The 19,767-nt window shown below is 36.2% G+C and overlaps 1 protein-coding gene across 6 annotated transcripts in view; it reads right to left on the bottom strand.

Moving 5' to 3' along the window:
* The window catches only part of INPP4B (inositol polyphosphate-4-phosphatase type II B), an 851,576-nt gene that overhangs the window by 196,893 nt on the left and 634,916 nt on the right, over nucleotides 1–19,767 (bottom strand). For all 6 annotated transcript variants that reach the window (XM_064383845.1, XM_064383847.1, XM_021666733.2 and 3 more), the window contains 2 exons: nucleotides 7,034–7,164; nucleotides 6,551–6,655 (listed from right to left, as the gene is read on the bottom strand). In XM_064383845.1, coding sequence (XP_064239915.1) covers nucleotides 6,551–6,655; nucleotides 7,034–7,164 — 236 coding nt within the window. The remainder of the gene's footprint in view (nucleotides 1–6,550; nucleotides 6,656–7,033; nucleotides 7,165–19,767) is intronic.

Below are 19,767 nucleotides of genomic sequence, written 5' to 3'. Positions count from 1 at the left end.
ATGTCTTTACCGTATCCTGCTCTTTAAGATTTTTTGAACAGCTTTTACCATGGTCATATCCTCTTTTTTATGTATCTTTGTTATTTGAATAGCCCTTAGCTGTGTATAATAAAAGTATTCAGATTTTTGGTATCAAAAGACAATTATAAAAATCTGAGTGGGATTTTTTTATAGAAAATTTAAGCACACAAAAAAATAGCGTTTCTTTTCTAAATCTGTCTTTCTTTTTTTGACATTTTATAGTGTCTCAAAAATTGTCTTTGGCTTTGTGAAAATTGCATAGCATCCAAAGTAACAGATAAAAAGTAATAGAGAAGTAGAATTTAAGTTGTTGAGTCTTGTCAAGCTAAAGACACCAGATTGGTTTGAGATTTAATAATAGGGCTGACTTGTAGCCTTTTAAAAGCCATTTAATAATAGAAATGAGATAATAACTCTATTTTTCCCAGAAGATCTTTCTAAAATTCCTACAACTATAAAATAGTGTTAATGTCAAAAATGAAGACATGCTGACCTCATATCAAGGAACAACTTAAGTATAATCCCTGATTTCAAAATGGCTTGCAATATGCCTTTGACAGGAATTGCAAGCCTTCAGGGATTTTTAAGGGAAATCTGTTTCAAAATAGTCTAAGCAACTTGACATCGTTATTAAATATATCTAAGGTAAGTATGCTTCACTGATGAGGTGATACTCTCAAACTCTTGAGATACAGACATCAGAGAGCCCTAGAAGCTCCTCTCTTTTGCTCCTTCCTTTTTTGTAGAGATTAGAAGATGAAAGGTCACAGAGGTTAGCTTACTCCTCCATAGCTACGCAGTAAATTTTGTCCAGTGTTGGACCTGATTTCAACTGCAGCTTTATGATATAAAATCATTTTTTACAAACATACATTAGTTAAGGTTCTTTTCAGACCAATTTACTGAACCTTATTTGAGATACCTGAAAAACAACAAACAAAAACAAGGAGAGTGGGCGGGGCTGTGCTTGACAGGTGAGTTTCACTCATGCAAACTAAGGGCAAGCCCATCTGTTCCCTGTGTGCTCCAATCGGGAACTGAAAAGCTATGAGAGACTATCTCTGCCTTTCCTCTCTTTTTGTGGTCGGCTTGATTACCGATTTTTCTTCCCCATGGAAAAAACAAGTACTTTTTGGGTTTCCTAGAACACAATTAAGAGTTAAATTCATGAGCAGAGGTTGTCTCTGAATCCCTAAAGAGAATCCACAAGTGAAATTCCACTGATTCAGCTTGGGTGAAGTATTCACCCCAGACTCTCTTTTTATGTTTTTAGCACATACTGTGTCAGGCACTGTGATCACTCAAGCAGCTATATCTAAAAGGACCAGACTCACAAAGTAAAACCATGGGTATATAGCTAATATTTACAAAACACTCATGCTTAGAGTTAGCTGTGCATTAATAATGCAGAGTTACATAAAGAAGACTTTTAGTAATATAGATTACAACAGATCCGTAAACTATGTCTGCTGTGAAACAAAGCAGTTGTTTTAGTTTGAATTCATTAAATTTTATAGCAAAATACAATACTTTTCTATTGTATATCTATAACATATAAAATAAAACAGAATATTACATTACGGGAGTTTATATTCCATAATGTTCACAACTGATGTGCTATGAAAATAAAATGTATTAAAGTATGTTAGTATAAAAACTTTTGTTTTTAATCTTGAGGTTTATGCTTCATTCTTATCACTGTGGTAAATATTCTACTTGTTGTATTTAATTTAAGTAATGAATAAGGATGAGAATCTTAATGAGTTTCAGGGCACCCTAAATTAACTAGAGGTTATTTCATTTGTCAGTAGGAGACATGACAGCATTAGTTCTGCTCAGTTATTTATTTCAGGAACTAGATACTAGCCTCGTATGTGGTGGATCTGCCAGCTATTCTTTGCAAAGCTTCCTCTCCAAATATAGCAGGCTTATTAATCAAATGTGAATAGACACAATTTACTAATGGTAAAAATGAAAAAAAAATTAGACCACATCCAAATTAACTTGCCAGTAAAATACCAAGGCTTAGCCCATCTTACTTGCATTATTATTTTGCAATAATAATTCAGCTAAACATTCAAATCAGTAGCCACAAATCTTAAATAAATTTAACTGCAATCTAAAAATCTGTTAAATATATGTTATATAAGAAAGTAGAAAATGTGAATCACTACCACCTATGACAACTTTTAACCTTTTCATTTTGCAAATAATAAAATGACACTAAGAGAGGTCAAATAACATGGTTAAAGTCAAAGTAGTAAGTGGTAAGGGCCCAAAATTTCAGTGGGGTTTTCAATCTCTAGCTGGTGATCTAGTCTACATAGCAGCTACTTAATCTGAACTCCAGTTTCAAATAATAACTTTTAATATTATGCAAATATCTTTAAAATATAAGCTTGATAATTCAGCATGCAGTTATATATGCAATACAATTCGGTACTTTTCCCATTAATATAGCTCTTAGGATATCTAGTTTTTCCCCACATTTTCTTCTTAGCTCTTCAAAGACCAGAACCAGTCTTTCTGCTAACTGCTTTGTCAAAAATCTTCTAGTTCATGGGTTTTACCCTAGGTCTGTTCCATTAAAATTTTGGTTTTTCCTATATTGCTTGATATTTGTCACTACAAGTAAGAAATTCCTTTCTAAATCCTGTTGTGGGTTTACTTGTACCCGACAAGAAAGATACCTCAGAATGTGATCTTATTTGGAAATAAGGTCTTTACAGATATAATCCAGTTGAAATAAAGTCATTAGGATGGATCCTAATCCTATACGACTCCTGTCCTTAAAGGGGATATTTGGATACAGAAACAGACATACACAGAAGGCAGAAGAACACCATGAGCAAGATAGAGGATTGGCATGTTACATCAGCAGGCCAGAGATTGCCAGCAAACCAGCAGATACCAGGAAGGGACAAGGAAGGATTACTCTATAGGTTTAAGAGGAAGCATGGCCCTCATGACATTTTGATTTCAGACTTCCATCCCCCAGAATTGTGAAAAAGTTTGGCTATTTTAGCAACCCAGTTTGTGGTGCTCTGTCATGGCAGCCCTAGAAAACTAATACATATCCCAAACCAAACAAGCTAGAAAGTGCATGCACACACACACACACACACACACACTTACTTCTATTTGCTTTTCTAAATTTCTTTATTTTAGTTGCCAGATTCTTTCATTCAAATCAGAGAATTCAAAACTAAACATACTGTTTTCATCCTATATCACTCTATTTCACTCTATTTTTCAGGTGATTCACTGGCAAACAGCATAGTACATGATTCTTTCATCTTCAAGAAAGAAGTATGAAGTAAAAGGCCACTTTGATCATAATTTATCTTTGTTTGGTGGAAGTATTTTAAGGTTAATCAACAAACATTTGAATGCATAATTAAATATGAATTTATATGTATTTGGCCCCAAACAGATCTATCTGGTTTGATGACACTGTCATCTAACCATGGCTGTAAAACAAATTATCCTTTCCCTCATTGCCTTATGACATCAGTCATTAAGTATTTGCATGTGATGATTTCTCCAAAATGTATCTCTAAATAATCTTTACTCTAAATCTGGCTATTTCCTTAGTTCAAGACTTCATTGATTTTTAATAGGCTTTTGCCTGATCAATTTTCTCCAGTTTCATCAGCTCTGATAAAACAGACAGATCCACTTTGTTCCAGTGATGGAAAATGCCACATGTGTAATAAAACTACCATTATTTTTATCATTCTATGTGTTTTAAAAATACTCTAACTCAATCAGGAATGAGAATGAAATTGCTTAGAAAGATTAAGTACCAGACTCAGCTCATGTAAAAAGTGGTAGTGCTACAATTCAAGCCCAGGGCTGTTACACTCTAAAATAATATAAACATTTTACTACATCATAAAAGGGTTTTCATTTTGGCTACTAGAAAAATATTATGTTGATTGTCAGATAGTTCTTAGGTATTTTAGCTTCTTCAATACTTGTTAACAATTTATTATTTTAAAAATCATTTCATATTGTTCTATTCAAACTATTAACAGACAGTAATCAAAAAAGAACTACTGTCTTACTCCATTTTGTGCTGCTATAACATAATATTATGGACTGGGTAACTTTTATAAAAATATAAAGTATTCTCTAACAGTTCTGAAGGCTAGGAAGTCTACGATCAAGGCATTGGTATCTGATGGCGGCCTTCTGCTGTGATTTTGCATAGCAGAAGGTAGAAAAGCAAGAGAGAAGAAACTTTTTGACCTTACATAGCAGAAGAGCTAAAGAGGGTGAAGCTCCTGAAAGCTCTTTTTATCATGGCATTAATTCACTCATAAGTGTAGAGTTCTCTTGATCCAAACACCTCCCCTTAGGTCTCACCTCCCAATACTGTTGCATTGGGGATTAAGTTTCTAACACATGAATTTTGGGGGACACATTCAGACCACAGCAGTTTTTAAATGCCTTGGGCCAATCCATCTCTCTCTTTTTGTTTTTCTGTTCTTTCACTTGACATAATTTGTGATGAATAAGACCTAAATTAAAATTTCATATACTTCATCACCAAGTATAAAAACATAATACATCAGAATCATTATAATCACATTTAAACTTTCAAATCAGCTAGCGATATATACATGATTGGTATGCAAAAATGAGAAAACAATAAAGTTTAATTTTTCAAATTATAAAATTTCAGACAATTCTAACGCAGAACTGAGATTTCACTTTCAGTTTTTAAAACCACGATTGAGGTATGACTGACATATAAAAAGCTATATATATGTATGCAACTTGATAACTTTTGACATAAATATATACTCTTTAAACCATTGCCACGACTTATGCCATAAGCCTATCCATCATCTCCAAAAGTTTCCTCTTACTCTCTTTATTATTACTATTATTATTATGTATGTGTATGATAAGAACACTTACCATAAGATCCACTCTCTCAGCAATTTTTTAAGTATACAATATAATACTGTGAACTATAGACAGTATATTGTATAGTAGATCTCTAGGACTTACTCATCTTGCATAACTGCAACTCTGTACCTTTTGATTAATACCTCCTTCCTTTTTCCATCCTCCCCAAAGCCCCCGGAAACCACCATTATACTCTATGCTTCTATGCAGTTGACTATTTTAGAATCCTCATTAAAAGTAGTATCATGTGGTATTTGTCCCTCTGTGTCCTGGCTTATTTAACTTAGCATAATATCCTCCAGGTTCATCCATGTTTTCTCAAATGGCAGGGTGTCCTTCCTTACAAGGCTGAACAATATTCTACTCTTTGTACATATCACAGTTTATCTTTTCACCTATCGATGGACATTTCTCTGTCTTGGCTACTGTGAACAATGCTGCAATGAATGTGGGAGTGCAAACATCTCTTTGAGATACTGATTTCAATTATTTTGGATAAATACCTGGATGTGTGAATTTTGGACCATATGGTAGCTTTAGTTTTAGATTTTTAGGAACCTCCATATTTGTTTTTACAATAGTGGCCACACCAGTTTACACTTTCACTAATGGTATACAATGGCTCTTGTGTTTTAACCTTTCTAAACCTGTTAACCACTACGTCGTGACAAGGGCTACAAAACAGTGTTGGAATGAGAATTTAGACGTCTCTGTATGTATGTTTGTATACATTTTCACGTACTTATCCTAAAGCCCCCTAAAAGATGGGTACTAGTAGGAGGACCACAGCATTTGTCATCAAAAAAGGAAGACTTTTAAGAAGGAAAAGAAGCGAGGGTGCCATTGACACTGGGCATAGGCATATGCAGGGACGGGGACATAATCTCAGACTTTTGCCAGCAAACGAGCATACAGTCATCCTAAATTTGCATAACTGCTATAGCAATAAGTTAATGAAAAGGGGAAGTGAAAAGACATTGAAAAACATATTTTTGATAAATGGCAAGGGATTATGTAGAATGGTAATAAATATGACATCATATTGGTCACTCTGGACCATTTTCAAGTATGTTCAGAGAAACCTATGTATTTCTCTTTGACAAGTATTTCTTACAACTGAGTATACTTGAATACACTACCACCTTCTACCCTACTATACTCACTTTTTTTTCTCATAGCAAAGGGAGTTTCTGTTGATAGTTACCAGTAAGTAAATTTAAAAAATAGCATATTAGTCTATGTTTGGGCTTTCATTTCTCAAGACAGGAAAAATATAAACAAATTTTGTTTTTTTCTTTTTCTAATTTAAATGAGCACACACAAGTGTTAACTATTAGCCACTGTTAATACTACTTACTTGTGCTATTACCCGTTTTGCATTTTTATTTCTACCTCAATCCAAGTGCTACATTTACAAAGTATTTACCAAAAATACAGCAACAAGAATATCATAGTCTCTTTAGCAACATTTAGGGTCATTATGAGGTTCAATTGTTTCATTTTCAACTTTATATAATTGTTAAACTATTGAACTCTGCCAATACTCAAGCTGTTTAAAGAAGTACACACTAACATAATTTGCTATTTTTAAAAGAATAATTTATGATGATACCTTTCAAGTGAGGGCTGTGTACCTGCATTCTTTGCAGATGTAGATTTACCGGAACAAATTCTAATGTTTTCTCTCCTTTGCTGCTGCTTGATTTGAAAGAGGACCCTAGATGGAAATCAGAAATTAAACATTATTAGTAAATAATGATAAGTTAATATGTGTGTTAAAAGATAAACCTGACAGAAAAATGTTACAAGAACTTCAAAAAGAAAAACATATCCTATAAACATATCCTATATTTATAACTTGCTTTTCCTCTCAGAAATTCAACATTTTAAAAAATTGTCTCAATTATTCACATAACAATACGGTAAGGTAAAATAGGGTAGTGTTTTCTTTGTTTTAAGATGTTAAAGTTAGAAATAAAAGAGTTTAAAAAATTCTCCAGTTCTCCTATCTCCATAAAATGTGTTTAATTTTTTTTTCATTGCACATGCAGAAAATTCAATTCACTTTGAGTAAGTAGAGTTATTGCTTCCACACCTGTTTCCTTGCTAAGTTCTGTCAGAATGTCTTGGTACATATTCACCATTTGATCACAGTGAGTAAGGACGTTTTTTCGCAGATTGTCCCAATGTGGAGAAAGCTCACCAAGTTCTTTTATCTCCTGGTTTCTGTCAAGAGTAAAAAAGAGGAGAAACTTTATTTTTATCTTAAATCCATAAACACACAACCCTTAATCAGAGTTGTCAAGATAATAAAAAATTATTTTGTCATCATTCCCAGGAAAGTCCTGTGAGCTTATTAGCTTAAATATTTTTTAAAAAACTTTTAGCACAAACAAAAAATGAATAGTTTACACCACACAAATAAAAACATTATGTCAAAGGGCAAAAAATAAGAAACGTTAAATTCCCTGATTAAATTTTCATAAAGATGGCAGACTTTCTATTCTTACATACATAGGGAAGACATTTAGTTAAAAAGCAAATAGACAGCTGGGCATGGTGGCAGGTGCCTGTAATCCCAGCTACTTGGGAGGCTGAGGCAGGAGAATCACTTGAACCCCGGAACCGGAGGTTGCAGTGAGCCAAGATCGCACCACTTCTCTCCAGCCTGGGCAACATGCAAGAGCCCGTCTCAAATAATAATAATAAAAAAAAGCAAATAGTAAAACCTCTAAGTTTTTAAGTTTCAACTGCACAAAATCAAAGCATGTGGGAAGGGCTATCTGACCATGTTGGAAGCAAACACGAGATACTTAGGTAATTCAGTTTATATATAATATAGTTACAAATATTTATTTAAAACAAACAAAAGCCCGGCCAGGCATGGTGGCTCACGTCTGTAATTCCAGCACTTTGGGAGGCCAAGATGGGAGGGTCACTTGGGGTCAGGAGTTCAAGAGCAGCGTGGCCAACATGGTGAAACTCCCTCTCTACTAAAAATACAAAAATTAGCTAGGCGTGGTGGCACACACCTGTAGTCCCAAATACTCGAGAAACTGAGGCAGGAGAATCACTTGAACTCAGGAGGTGAAGGCTGCAGTGAATTGAGCTAGTGCCACTGCAGCCACTGCACTCCAGCCTGGGTGACAGTGAAACTCGTCTCCAAAATAAATCAAATCAAAAATAAATAAATAAATAAATAAAAGGTATTGTCAGGTATGGTTTTTTGGCTTCAATTTCTGCCAAAAGGACAATATACAAAACTACTTTATGAGTATGTGTTGTTCCCTCTTTATTAAAAAGAAGAGCTAACTAACCATGTCATTTGGGCTTTAATTATTAACTTTTATCTAAATCTCTACCCTTTAGCCAAGTTAATTTAAATCATCAGAATGCCTTTTTAAAATTATAGTGATAAATTGTCCAATATGCTGCTTGGTTGGATCTCTTATTCATTTCTGTAACCTTTTACCAACAACATTTTCATGAGGCTAATTTAACCAGTAATAATGAAGCTTCTTTGCTATTTTGGCCATGAAACATGCTAAATACCAAGCTAATAAATTCACAAGATGTAGAATCTTTAACATTCTGTTAAATGCAGGAATAATGGATGGTGTACAAAAATGTGACTTGCTTTCAAATGGTTGTAACTCTTTGTTTTGTTCCAATGGGATTGCAATGTCGAATTGCTGCAATTTTCATCTGAGGTCTTTATAATTTTTGTGAACATTCATCTCACTCTCAACTTTTCCAAAGATTAGTATTCATGATGCAACATTCATTGGAGGAAAAGTAATTAATCAATAGACAATAGAGTAAAAAATAGTTCATGACGAAAGGGGAGACAAAGAGAAGGTTGAAGATTGAGGAGGGAGTTGAGTTCTCTGTTTGCTCTCAAATGGCAGGATGTACAAGCTCAGGCAAAAGCCACAATCACTAAAGCAAACAAGTAATTCCAAAAGATTGATGTATCCAAGTCTAGGAGAATCTGAGCAATTAGGCTGAATCTGAGGTAGACGGAAGTATAATATATCAACTTCCTGTGTAAAGTTTCAGTTTTGCTTTCAATATACAGCTATAATGAAAACATTAGCTAATTTTTCTTATTTAATGCTAATAGATGCACCATAGGGTTACAATTTGTATTATCTCTAAATCATCATTGGAAAGAATAATTAAAGGAGGGATGACAAGGAAGGTAAAAGAGTGATAGTGAAGCCCCTGACTACATTCTGGGATACTGGGGGTGGTGTACATTTCCTTGCCTAAGATAAGTTTGGCAAAATGTTATCAGAAAAGTTTGGTATTATGTGAGGAGTGTCTTGATACAAGTTGTGAGGACTCCATAACTTTTGTTAAAAATTAATTTCACTCTTCCATTACACCACAATTTATATAGAGAAGCATACTGATGAACCTGTTTGTTCTAAGAGATGACAGTAAAAACGGTACACATTCGGAAAAGGACAAACAACTAGCATACTCTCTCTGCATTGAGAAAAGTTCTAATGCAGGAGAATTATACGATAAAAGTGTAATAAACCAGACAGAGTAATGAAAACATTGCACAACAAAATGGGGCAGAGTAAGAGAGTCACTGCATTTTTTTTAAAAAGAAAGAAATTAATGGGCACATTAATTTCATTAAAATAGAGAAGTATATTCACACATTAAAATAGATAAGGATAGAAGATAACTTGGTGCATGAAAATTGGTAAACTTTCCAATCTGGAAGGCTAAGGCTAGTTATTCATTATCACATTTTAATTTGTCACTCAGTGTTCAAAAACTTCCTAGATTAAAAACTTTGCTTGGCATCTCAATCCAAATTCTCTAGGAAGTACAGTCTGAGATCAAGCAATGCTAGGTCAACCACAACGAGGTTAAAAAAAGAAGTGATACAGGAAAGAGAAGAAAGCAGCCATAAGGTGGTACATGACTGAGCTGGGCAGAACTTCACAAGAAAACATGGCTGGTTATTTGGTCATGTGAAACAAATCTAAAGAAGTCATTTAGAACCTTTACACCTTGAAGCAGTTTGTTAACAGTCAGAGAGAGGGACATTTATATGTCAGTTGCTTGTCATACTCTATGTTTCATTGATAAAAATTCATTGTACAGGTCACTAAGTCCTCTGCCTTTATGATTTTATAATATGCCCCTTTGGGTAGCCACTGGGGAAACAATATCCTAATGGAGACAGAACTTTCCTGGGTGTGTCCCTATATGACAGTTGCCACAACTACTGTGAATCCTTCCAAGGTGATTGCTACTGGGGACATGCTAATGCCTAGTCTTCACCTTGAGAAAGGCTGATATAGCTAATGGTGTTAAGAGATAAGGTGACAGCTATCTGGGGCTCACCATTGAGCAAGTGGTTAAAAACGTGAAGAGATGTTAGGATTGAGCCAATTCAGAAAAGCACACAAATGGTCCAGGACAGACAACCCCATGTACAACTCAGATGTACTTGCACCATCTGCTGATATCCCAATAGCATCAATTCAAAGTCCCTCACATCTTTCCCAAGAGAAGAATTTAAGTATAATCCTTTGGAGTAATGGCAAGCTGCAATTCCCCAGAGACTTAAAGGAGTGGTAGTAAATCCAGCCACAATATCCAATGCCCCAACTAGTCCTTAAGGCCTTAATTGATATTCATCACCTATCTCCTTTACCACTAATCCCAGACTTTCCCTCATACTCTACCAGCATTTCAGCATTTCAGCTCTGAGCCGATGTTGAGCAGGGTGTTGCAGACCTAAATCCTGATGAATTAAGCCCTTCGTTTTCTTACTCCTTTGGAGTCTTGGTTGCCACAATTTCTCCTTCCCACCAGGGCATGGAGTACTTTTAAGTTCCAGACATATTTTTTCTTGTTCAGATTTTGTGGCAATAGCCCTATCTCCTCATGGTGGTGAGTACGGTAATCTTATACCGTCTGTGTTGGTCTATTGTCATGAGGAGCACATCGTAACCAGATGACATGTAGAACTAACCACAGCTTCCACTGAAAGAACAGCACTGCTCCCCTGCTTCCGCCACAAGAACTAGGATTCTAACTGGCCAAGAATAAGGTTTTAGAGAAAGATACTGCAAATACCATCAGTGGATCACTGCTATTGATTATAGGAAGGGTCTACCCTTAGTCCCAGAACTGTGAGCCCTGGGTATGATAAATATAGCATTCTATGTCAGCAATTGGTTTGGTGTATTTCCCAATTCTAAAAGGCAGTACCCTAATCCTAAGGTTTTTCCTCATGCTAGTGCCTTGGCTGAGCTTTTCAGGATTAATATTATTCCACTGTTCCATCAGGCCTGTGGCTGTTGGGTGATAAAACATACTGTGACCATAAGCTCACTGCTGTGTCTTCTTTGATACAGCAGCAAATGTCCCTTAGTAGAAGCCATATTATGTGGGGCATTATATCACTGGATTAGGCATTCTTAGGCTACCAGATGCAGGTGCCAGTGAAGGCACTATGAGAGGAAAGGCAAACACATATCCAGACCATAATTCACCCACTTAGGACAAATTGCTGCCCGCTCCAAGGTGGAGAGGATCCAACTTAATTTGCCTGCCACCCACAGGTGCCGGGTCACTATGGTACCCTGGAGGAATCGTATCATCTCAGTGGCTCATTATCAGTCTGTTTCTGGCATTTAATAGTTAAAAGTGACAATAGCTATATTAGCTTTGGAAAGGGAGACCATGTCCTGGGATCATGCATAGTCTCTGTCTCTGTCACCAAGGTCTAAATCCAGTCACAATAGATCATTATCTTTATGGGTCTATTGCATGAACTCTGGAGTAACTGAGAAAGGAGGCGGGCTCATATCCACTGGACAGGTGACGTTGTCCACCTGGTAGTAGAGAGCTTCCTCTGCAGTACTGACTGTCTCTGATAGGCATGATTTTGATTGTGCTCACTACTACAGGCCCATCCACATGCCTCTTGCTTATACTCCTTGTATCTGATTTTCTAGTCTTATTTCTTCCAGGCCCATCAGGTTATTAACTCTGCCTAAGCTCAATATACATCTGTGCTTCAGGTCACCTCTCTCTCTAAATGAAGGGAATAACAAGCAAACTGTTTGCTGATCTTCCCACTGGGCAAATGTCCTTCATTGTTCACATTAAAGTCCACCCAACATGTCAGGCTGACCCATTTTTATACCAGTGCAAGTACTTTCCTCCTCCATGAGTTAGTCATAGGGAACTCCTGAGGGTTTTTGAGAAAGAACCATCAGTGCAAAGGAGACTCTGGGACTCCTCTTCATGATATATGGTCATACATTGTCGATCTGCTTGAACCCAAACGTTTGGAGCCAGTGGATCCAATGTTCCAAATGCATCACTCCTATGTAACAATACATTATTTCTATACCATACAGTCAGATAAATCAATACCAAGTTCACAATGGGCAGCTCTAGTCACAGAGTCCCTTTGTGTCCCATCATCAGGAGTTCAGTCTCTACTAGAGCCCAGTATTACAACAGGAGCTATTTGTCAAATGAAAAGTCATGACCTGAGGCAGGAAGCACTAGTACATTCCAGAACTCTAGAGGTCTGTACTAATACTTTCCTATTTGCTTTTCCTGAAGACTCCACATAGCAGAGTTGTTTCTCACCACAGACACTTTCAGGCTCATTGGCTCTCCTTGGTCACCCCAGGATTTGTAATATAGTCTGGATTTTGGGGATGTCCTCCTTGAATGTGCCCCATTTGTCACACTCTGCTGTTTAACTCAATGGTTTAACATATATTTATTAAGGGGTTGATTAGCAGCTGGTTAAATACCACATAAAAGCTCTTAATGATATGTGAATCATAAATACAGTTCAAAGCACATCAATTTTTTTTCTTTATTATTATTATTTTTTTAGATGAAGTCTCGCTCTGCTGCTTGGGCTGGAGTGCTGTGGTATGATCTTAGCTCACTGCAACCTCCGCCTCCCAGGTTCCAGCTACTCTCCTGCCTCAGCCTCCCAAGTAGCTTGGACTACAGGCACCTACCACCATGCTCGGCTAATCTTTGTATTTTTAGTGGAGATGGTGTTTCACCATGTTAGTCAGGCTAGTCTCGAACTCCTGATCTCGTGATCCACCCGTGTTGGCCTTCCAAAGTGCTGGGATTATAGGCATAAGCCACTGCGCCTGGCCCAGCACATCAATTCTTTATTTGCATAGATGAAAAAAGACCTTCGTTGTGTAGGTACACATATGTATTATATTACTTATTTTCCTCATTGTACCACAATATGTTAGAGGAATGGTAACCACAGATGCCAGTTTATACCTGTTATTTCACTGCAATTATTAATACTTACATCTATTCTCAGAACATTTATACTGGATAGTCTAAGTCACAGGATATCAGAATTCATATAAGAATCATAAACTCCCAGGATGCTGTGACTGGAAGGAAGCTCAGAGAGTAACCTGAAAACTCTTGTTTCACAGATGGAGAAGCTAAGGTAAAACTTCTTTTTTTCCCAGAGTCACTAGAATACCATAAAGCTTTCAGACTGTAATCCCCAAGCCCACTGTTCTCTTACCTCATATTATTCTTTACTGTAGAACAAAGAAACACAAGACAAACAGCAACAAAAATCAAAACAAACAGCAAACAGAGTGTACTTAATGAATGTATGTTGTGAGTGGGATTTAGAACCTGGGCTACTGACATACATACATTTGTAAACTTTCATGTGCTTTAAAAACTAAGCCTGAACAAAAGATAAATTATTATTTGAGATTTTTAACTCCTGGATCTTTTTGTTTAAATGGCATGCCTACCAGTTACTATATAAAAACTGATATTTTCTAAAATATATTCAAGAGCATTATGGTGTCCAGCATTATAAGACCCAAAGATACCAGCACCCTGTGGTCCAGTCTCTGCATGTTGCTTCGTTGCTATAAGAACCAATCTGGCATTAATGTTATAATTAAACAGTTGCATACCATTACAAAGCCTTTGGCATGAATAGGAAAGGAGATTAGCTACATAAATACGTTTTTTAGTTCATAGAAAAATAGGTTTTAGAATGTCCCTTTCCTATCTGTAAACACTCTCATTTTACCCACAGTCACAACAGCTTCTAAATCCAAAAGCTCTCTCTTCCAATCACTACTTCGCAACAACAAAATAATTCTTCCTGAAAAATCCACCCTCTTGCTAAACACATACAGTCTCATGAATTCATTGCTTTACTCTCACTAGAGTTCTATCTCTAAAACAAATCTTCTAACTTGTCTCTAGCTTCTCCCAGTTCTCCAAGAGTCCAACAGGTTGACACAAGAAGTTAGGGAGAAGAGATTGAATAATAAAATATTAACAAACTTAGGTCTTTTACACATTAAACACTTTTTGGGACTTACTACCATCTGCTCTATTTCCCTTTGTTGACTACAAAAATAAAAGGCAAATCATACAAGATAAATCTCCAAAGGAGACATAATTGCTCAGGCCTATTCAGAAAACATCTAGTGGTCTGTAGATCCTGCCATTCCAACGGCAAAGTATGACGTTCTTGATACTTGATGAAATATTCATACAGATCTCTGGAAATAACCTTATGAAGTACTTTTTGTCTATATGCCTTGTTTTGTCTTACTGTGTTTAAATATTTCAAAAAACACATGCTTTTTATTTTCAGTAAAAGTACAAGTTCCTGGAAGTCATTACATCCTCTGAACCTTCCACAGTGTAGAACACCCTACTAATTATATGACATGTTTAAAACACAAACCATTTAAAAAGAGGAAGAGAAAATGAGATTAAAAACCAAAACAAAACAACTCTGTGAAGAATAAAGAGAACTAATTAAACACAGAGTGAATCACAGAAGAACTGGGAGAAAAATATCCAAACCTGCTTTAATTTTGTTACATTTAATGCATAAAATATTGGCAGGAATATTAAACAGAGAAGTGGTCTTTAAACTTTATTCCTTATACCTCTGGGGCTGGTGTGGCTATAGGGACCCAGAGAGTGTTGGACAAATTAGGACAAGTAAATGAATAGGCCTCAGGTTGTTTCCCTACTGAACCCACTCAGCAGCTCCAACTGTATTTCTTTAATTTGTATTGGAATTCTCTGTACAATTCTGTTCAGAAAATTAAAGTTACTGGTGGGAGGGGGAAGAAGGCAGTTTAAGATCACCAAAATAGAAAACTGTAGCTCCATTTAAAGCTTTTATTTAAAATACAGCATTAAAGCCCAGTGGTGATATATTCAAGGAGGGATTTCCAACATGGGGCAAATGTGCTTGAAGCCTGTGAGTGGCAGAGACTAGCTTTATTCATCTTTTTGCCTGACCGGAGTTTCCTACCCATGGGAAGTATCCAATATAAGCTTGTTGACAGCATAAATAAAATTTGCTTGCAGATTGTTGTTCTTATAGTTTCCTAAAATTTAAGATAAAGTCAAAATACAGACTAACCCTAAAGTAGAGTGCTAAGCTCTGCCAAGTTTCAATGAAGAAATGAGACATTGTTCAGTTCTGTAACCTTGTATGACCTAGGTCTGTAATCCTAGATTAAGCAAGTCTTCCTTAGGGGTAGAGAAAGATTTGAAAAATTTATCTTCATATGGCATTTCCTACTCTGATAGTTAATTATATGTGTCAACTTGATTGGGCCACAGGGTGCCCAGATATTTGGTCAAACATTGTTCTGAGTGTTTCCATGAGGACGTTTTTGAGGGGGATTAACATTTGAATTGGTAGGCTCAATAAGGCCCATTGTCCTCTCTAATTTGGGGTGGGCCTAATTCAATCAGGTGGAGGCCTGAGTAGAATCAGAGGTTCACTCTTCCCCCAAGTAAGAAAAGATTCTCTTGCCTGACTGCTTTCAAACTGAGACTTTGCTTTTTTCCTGCCTTTGGACTCAGACCAACACACTGGCTGTTCCAGAGTCTCAAGCCTGCTGACTTTTGGACTGGAACTATACCATTGGGTCTGCTGGGTCTCCAGCTGCCTACCCACCCTGCAAATCTTGGGACTTGTCAGCTTGAATAATGATGTGAGCCAATTTTTTCCAATAAATTGTGTGTGTGTGTGTGTGTGTGTGTGTGTGCACGTGCACGCCCATGCATGCATTCCACTCTATTTCTCTATGGAACCCTGACCCATATACTAACTATGCTGGGATTCCATCACACTGATTTCTCTCTGCTTAGTGCATAAGAAGCTGGGAGTCAGGCCAGTTGGTGGTGGTGGGAGGGAGATGAAAGGAAATCCTCTAGAATATAGTTTAGGCTCTTCCATATTCTTTTATCCCTGCTACCACATTTTACAAATACTCTCCTAACTTGTTCAAAAGAAAAATGACTACAGAGGATGTTTGACTTGTCTAAGGGACATGAACAAGAAATCTCTCGAGTTCTGAGGCCAACATTCTATGTGCAAGAACCTATGATACAAATCTCTCTAGTTTTGAGGCCAACATTCTACCTGCAAGCACCTATGATGCTGGAAATATGAACCTGGATGTATAAATTCAAAAATGTCAGAAGTTATGGAAGGTAGTCATTGTAATAATGAGTATCTGAGAATAATGGTTAATGAATTTACAGCAAAGTAGTAAGACAAAATAACCTGATAAAAATATATACACCAAAGGATATAGCCCAGTGTGAGAGATATAAAAATGTTATTTGAGACTGTTATAATTTAAGTTAATAGAAATATTTGTCTACAATAAGCTCCATAATAACATTTTTTTTTAAATAAAAATAGCTATAGAATTTAAATAAAGCTTTTTGGTAGTTATTACACAGTAAAACTACACATGGTATGCATGGATGGAAAGATTAACAGCCAAGATGCTTTCATTCATTAAACAAAATTAGACCTTAAATCAAACTTAAAAGAAGTCATAAAAAATTTATTCACTAGCAAAAAAATTAAATACTAAATAGTAGTGAAGAATAGACCACATAAATGACGGGTGGGTGGCTTCAATTTCATAAAGTGGTTGGGTGACACCATAAAACTGAGCAAAGTTCAACTGGATGTCAGGTTTCACAGTATATTCAGCCCACAGTTTGAAATGTCTATGCTTTAACCCATACATGGATAAAAACTGCATCCATAAATCACAGGCTTATTTTTAAAAATACATTCTTGTATATGACAGCGTGGTTAATGTTGCAAGCCATGAGCCACTATTTCAGTGAAAAACAACTGAATATTCCACGTGGTTATTCACTCCAATTTTCATTTGAAGTTAAAATAATTGCTTATTGTACTATACACACAATAAAACCTCAAGTTATAGACAAAGACTGAGAGTTGGAACACAGTTGTTATGGGATTTAGTTGAAATCACAAAATCTGTTTGTATCTGATAAACAGCCAGATTCTATAATTTAATTTTAGGTAAATGCATTAAAAAAAATGAAGAACAATAAGTATGTCTTGTTCCAGACCAAGAATCTATTTACTATTCTTGATAAAGTTAAATTGGTATTTATTTACTTCTAAATAACATCTGGTTTACCCTTAACAGTTTGCTTTAAAGTTATGAAACATGGCCAGCATTTATTTCTTAGTATTTTAAAGCTCAGTGCTCCACTTACAGTGGTAGTTGCATTGTGTGAAGGTTTCTCACGAATCCACATATGTTCATTACATGCCTTTTCATTCTAAGTAGTCATGGAAATTATGAAATGTACTGAAAAAGCTGTTAAAACAAGAAAGTGTGCTAGCACTCTCATCACCTTTTAATTATTCTTGCCCCTAATTTCAGAAATAGAGAACATTTATAGATACCATCCCTTTAAATTCCTCTACCCCTGGACTTGGTTGGAGGATGCTGCCTAGTTTCACAGGTAGAAGAAATTCAGCAGGCTCCATTGGATATTCTATATCACATTTGTTTGGTTAGTGGACATCATAAGATTTTCCAGATGTTATTCCTTTTGATAATGAGGGTTACGTTTGCATAGAAAATATCTCTTTCTTTGATTTCACAACAATGCTCTAAGATCATTGCCCCAGAGCTGCACTAAACAAAACAAAAAATCCAGTAATACTATGTATATTTCAAATGTTCAATGCCACATGACTATCCTATGGGATGGCACAGTATAGAACATTTCTATCATTACAGAACGTTCTTTTGGAAAATATCAGTCTAGACAAATGACTGAGAAGTGAAGTGGCTTGGTTGATGCCACATTGCCAGTAAATGGTAGATTCAGGACATTTACTCAGTTCTTAGGAATTCAAATCCTATTTTCTTTTTTATTTAAATTCTTGGGGGAGTACAGTTTCTCCTATGAAAGTGTGCCTGAATAGGACAAGATTAGAAGCTCCCACCTGAGGAACTCGTCTGAATGTAATTTTTTTCTGCATATAGCTCAACTGAGATGGTGCAAATATTTCTTTGAATACGCATTGGACAGACAGTCTTGGCTATAGTGACTGGTGGAAAGCCAACCAACACAAATGATTTTTATTTACTTTCTATTTATTTAACATTTACTTATATAGTGCTTATTCTATGTCAGTTACTCTTCTGAACACTTCACAAATATTCACCCATTTGCCATTCATAACAATTCATTGGAATAGATACAATTATTATCATTCTCATTTTAGAAATGCGAAGTTAACCAGAGAAGTTAAGCAATTCACTCATGGTCATCCACTTAGTGAGTGGCAGAGCTGGCCTTAATTCCAGGCAGTTTGGCTTTGGAGCCTGCTGAAGTTTGCTAAGACTGCTATAAGAAAATATCAAGGACTTGGTGGCTTAAACAACAGAAATTTATTTTCACAGAGTTCTAGGGGCTGCGAGTACAAGATCATGGTATTAGCAGGCTTGGTTTCTTCTGCAGCCCCTCTCGTTGGCTTGTAGATGGCAACATTCTTCACTATATTCACACCATGTCTTTCCTCTGTGTACATACCTTCCCTGGTGTTTCCCTGCGTATCCAAATTTCCTCCTCTATGAAATGGATCAAATTGGATCACAGCCCATCCTAATGGCCTCTCTTTAACCTAATCACTTCTTTAAAGGCCCTGTCTCCAGTACAGTCACATTCTGTAGTACTGGGGCTAGGGCTTCAAGACTTGAATTTGGCAGGGGCAAGGCACAATTCAGCTCAAAAGAGAGCTCATGCTTTAAACTACTCTGCTATATGGATTCTCTGTTAGAAACATAACACAATCCCTCTCCCACTAGACACCTTAGCAGAGAACATATATCTTGACATCACCAATCATAGGAAAACACCCAAACAAACACCAAATTTTTATCTTGTCCGTAAGGATAGAGTAGAAAATTTGATGTCAGCCTTTTCATTTTTCACATTAAATTCCAATGAGCCATAAGAAAGGAGTTTTTTTGATGTTGCTATAGATCTTTTTTTTTTTAATTACAGATGCCACTGCTATTTACCCTAGATCAGCCTTGTTCAAGAGAATTCTTCATGATGTTTGAAATTTTCTATATCTGTGCTACGTAGTGTGATAGCTACTGGCCACATGTAGCTGTTTGGTACTTGAAATGTAGCGTGAGTGACTGAGGAACTAAACGTTTTATTTAATTTTTAAAAATTTAAATACGCTTAGTCACATGTGGCAAATGATTATGGTATGGGATAGCTTAGTTTGGTTCTAGATGATTCATCTAAAAGTCAATGAGGTCTTTTTCTTCTAAACCTGATGCTTACCCACTATTTCTTTTTTTTTGTTTTTTTGAAATGGAGTCTCGCTCTGTCACCCAGGCTGAAGTACAATGATGTGACCTTGGCTCACTGCAACCTCCACCTCCCGGGCTCAAGCCATTCTCCTGTCTCACCCTTCCAGTAGCT

The sequence above is a fragment of the Aotus nancymaae genome, unplaced genomic scaffold (genome assembly GCF_030222135.1).
Source record: "Aotus nancymaae isolate 86718 unplaced genomic scaffold, 86718_ANA_hifiasm-v0.15.2.pri h1tg000033l, whole genome shotgun sequence".
Taxonomy (NCBI): domain Eukaryota; kingdom Metazoa; phylum Chordata; class Mammalia; order Primates; family Aotidae; genus Aotus; species Aotus nancymaae.
This window is presented reverse-complemented; position numbering and strand designations above follow the sequence as displayed.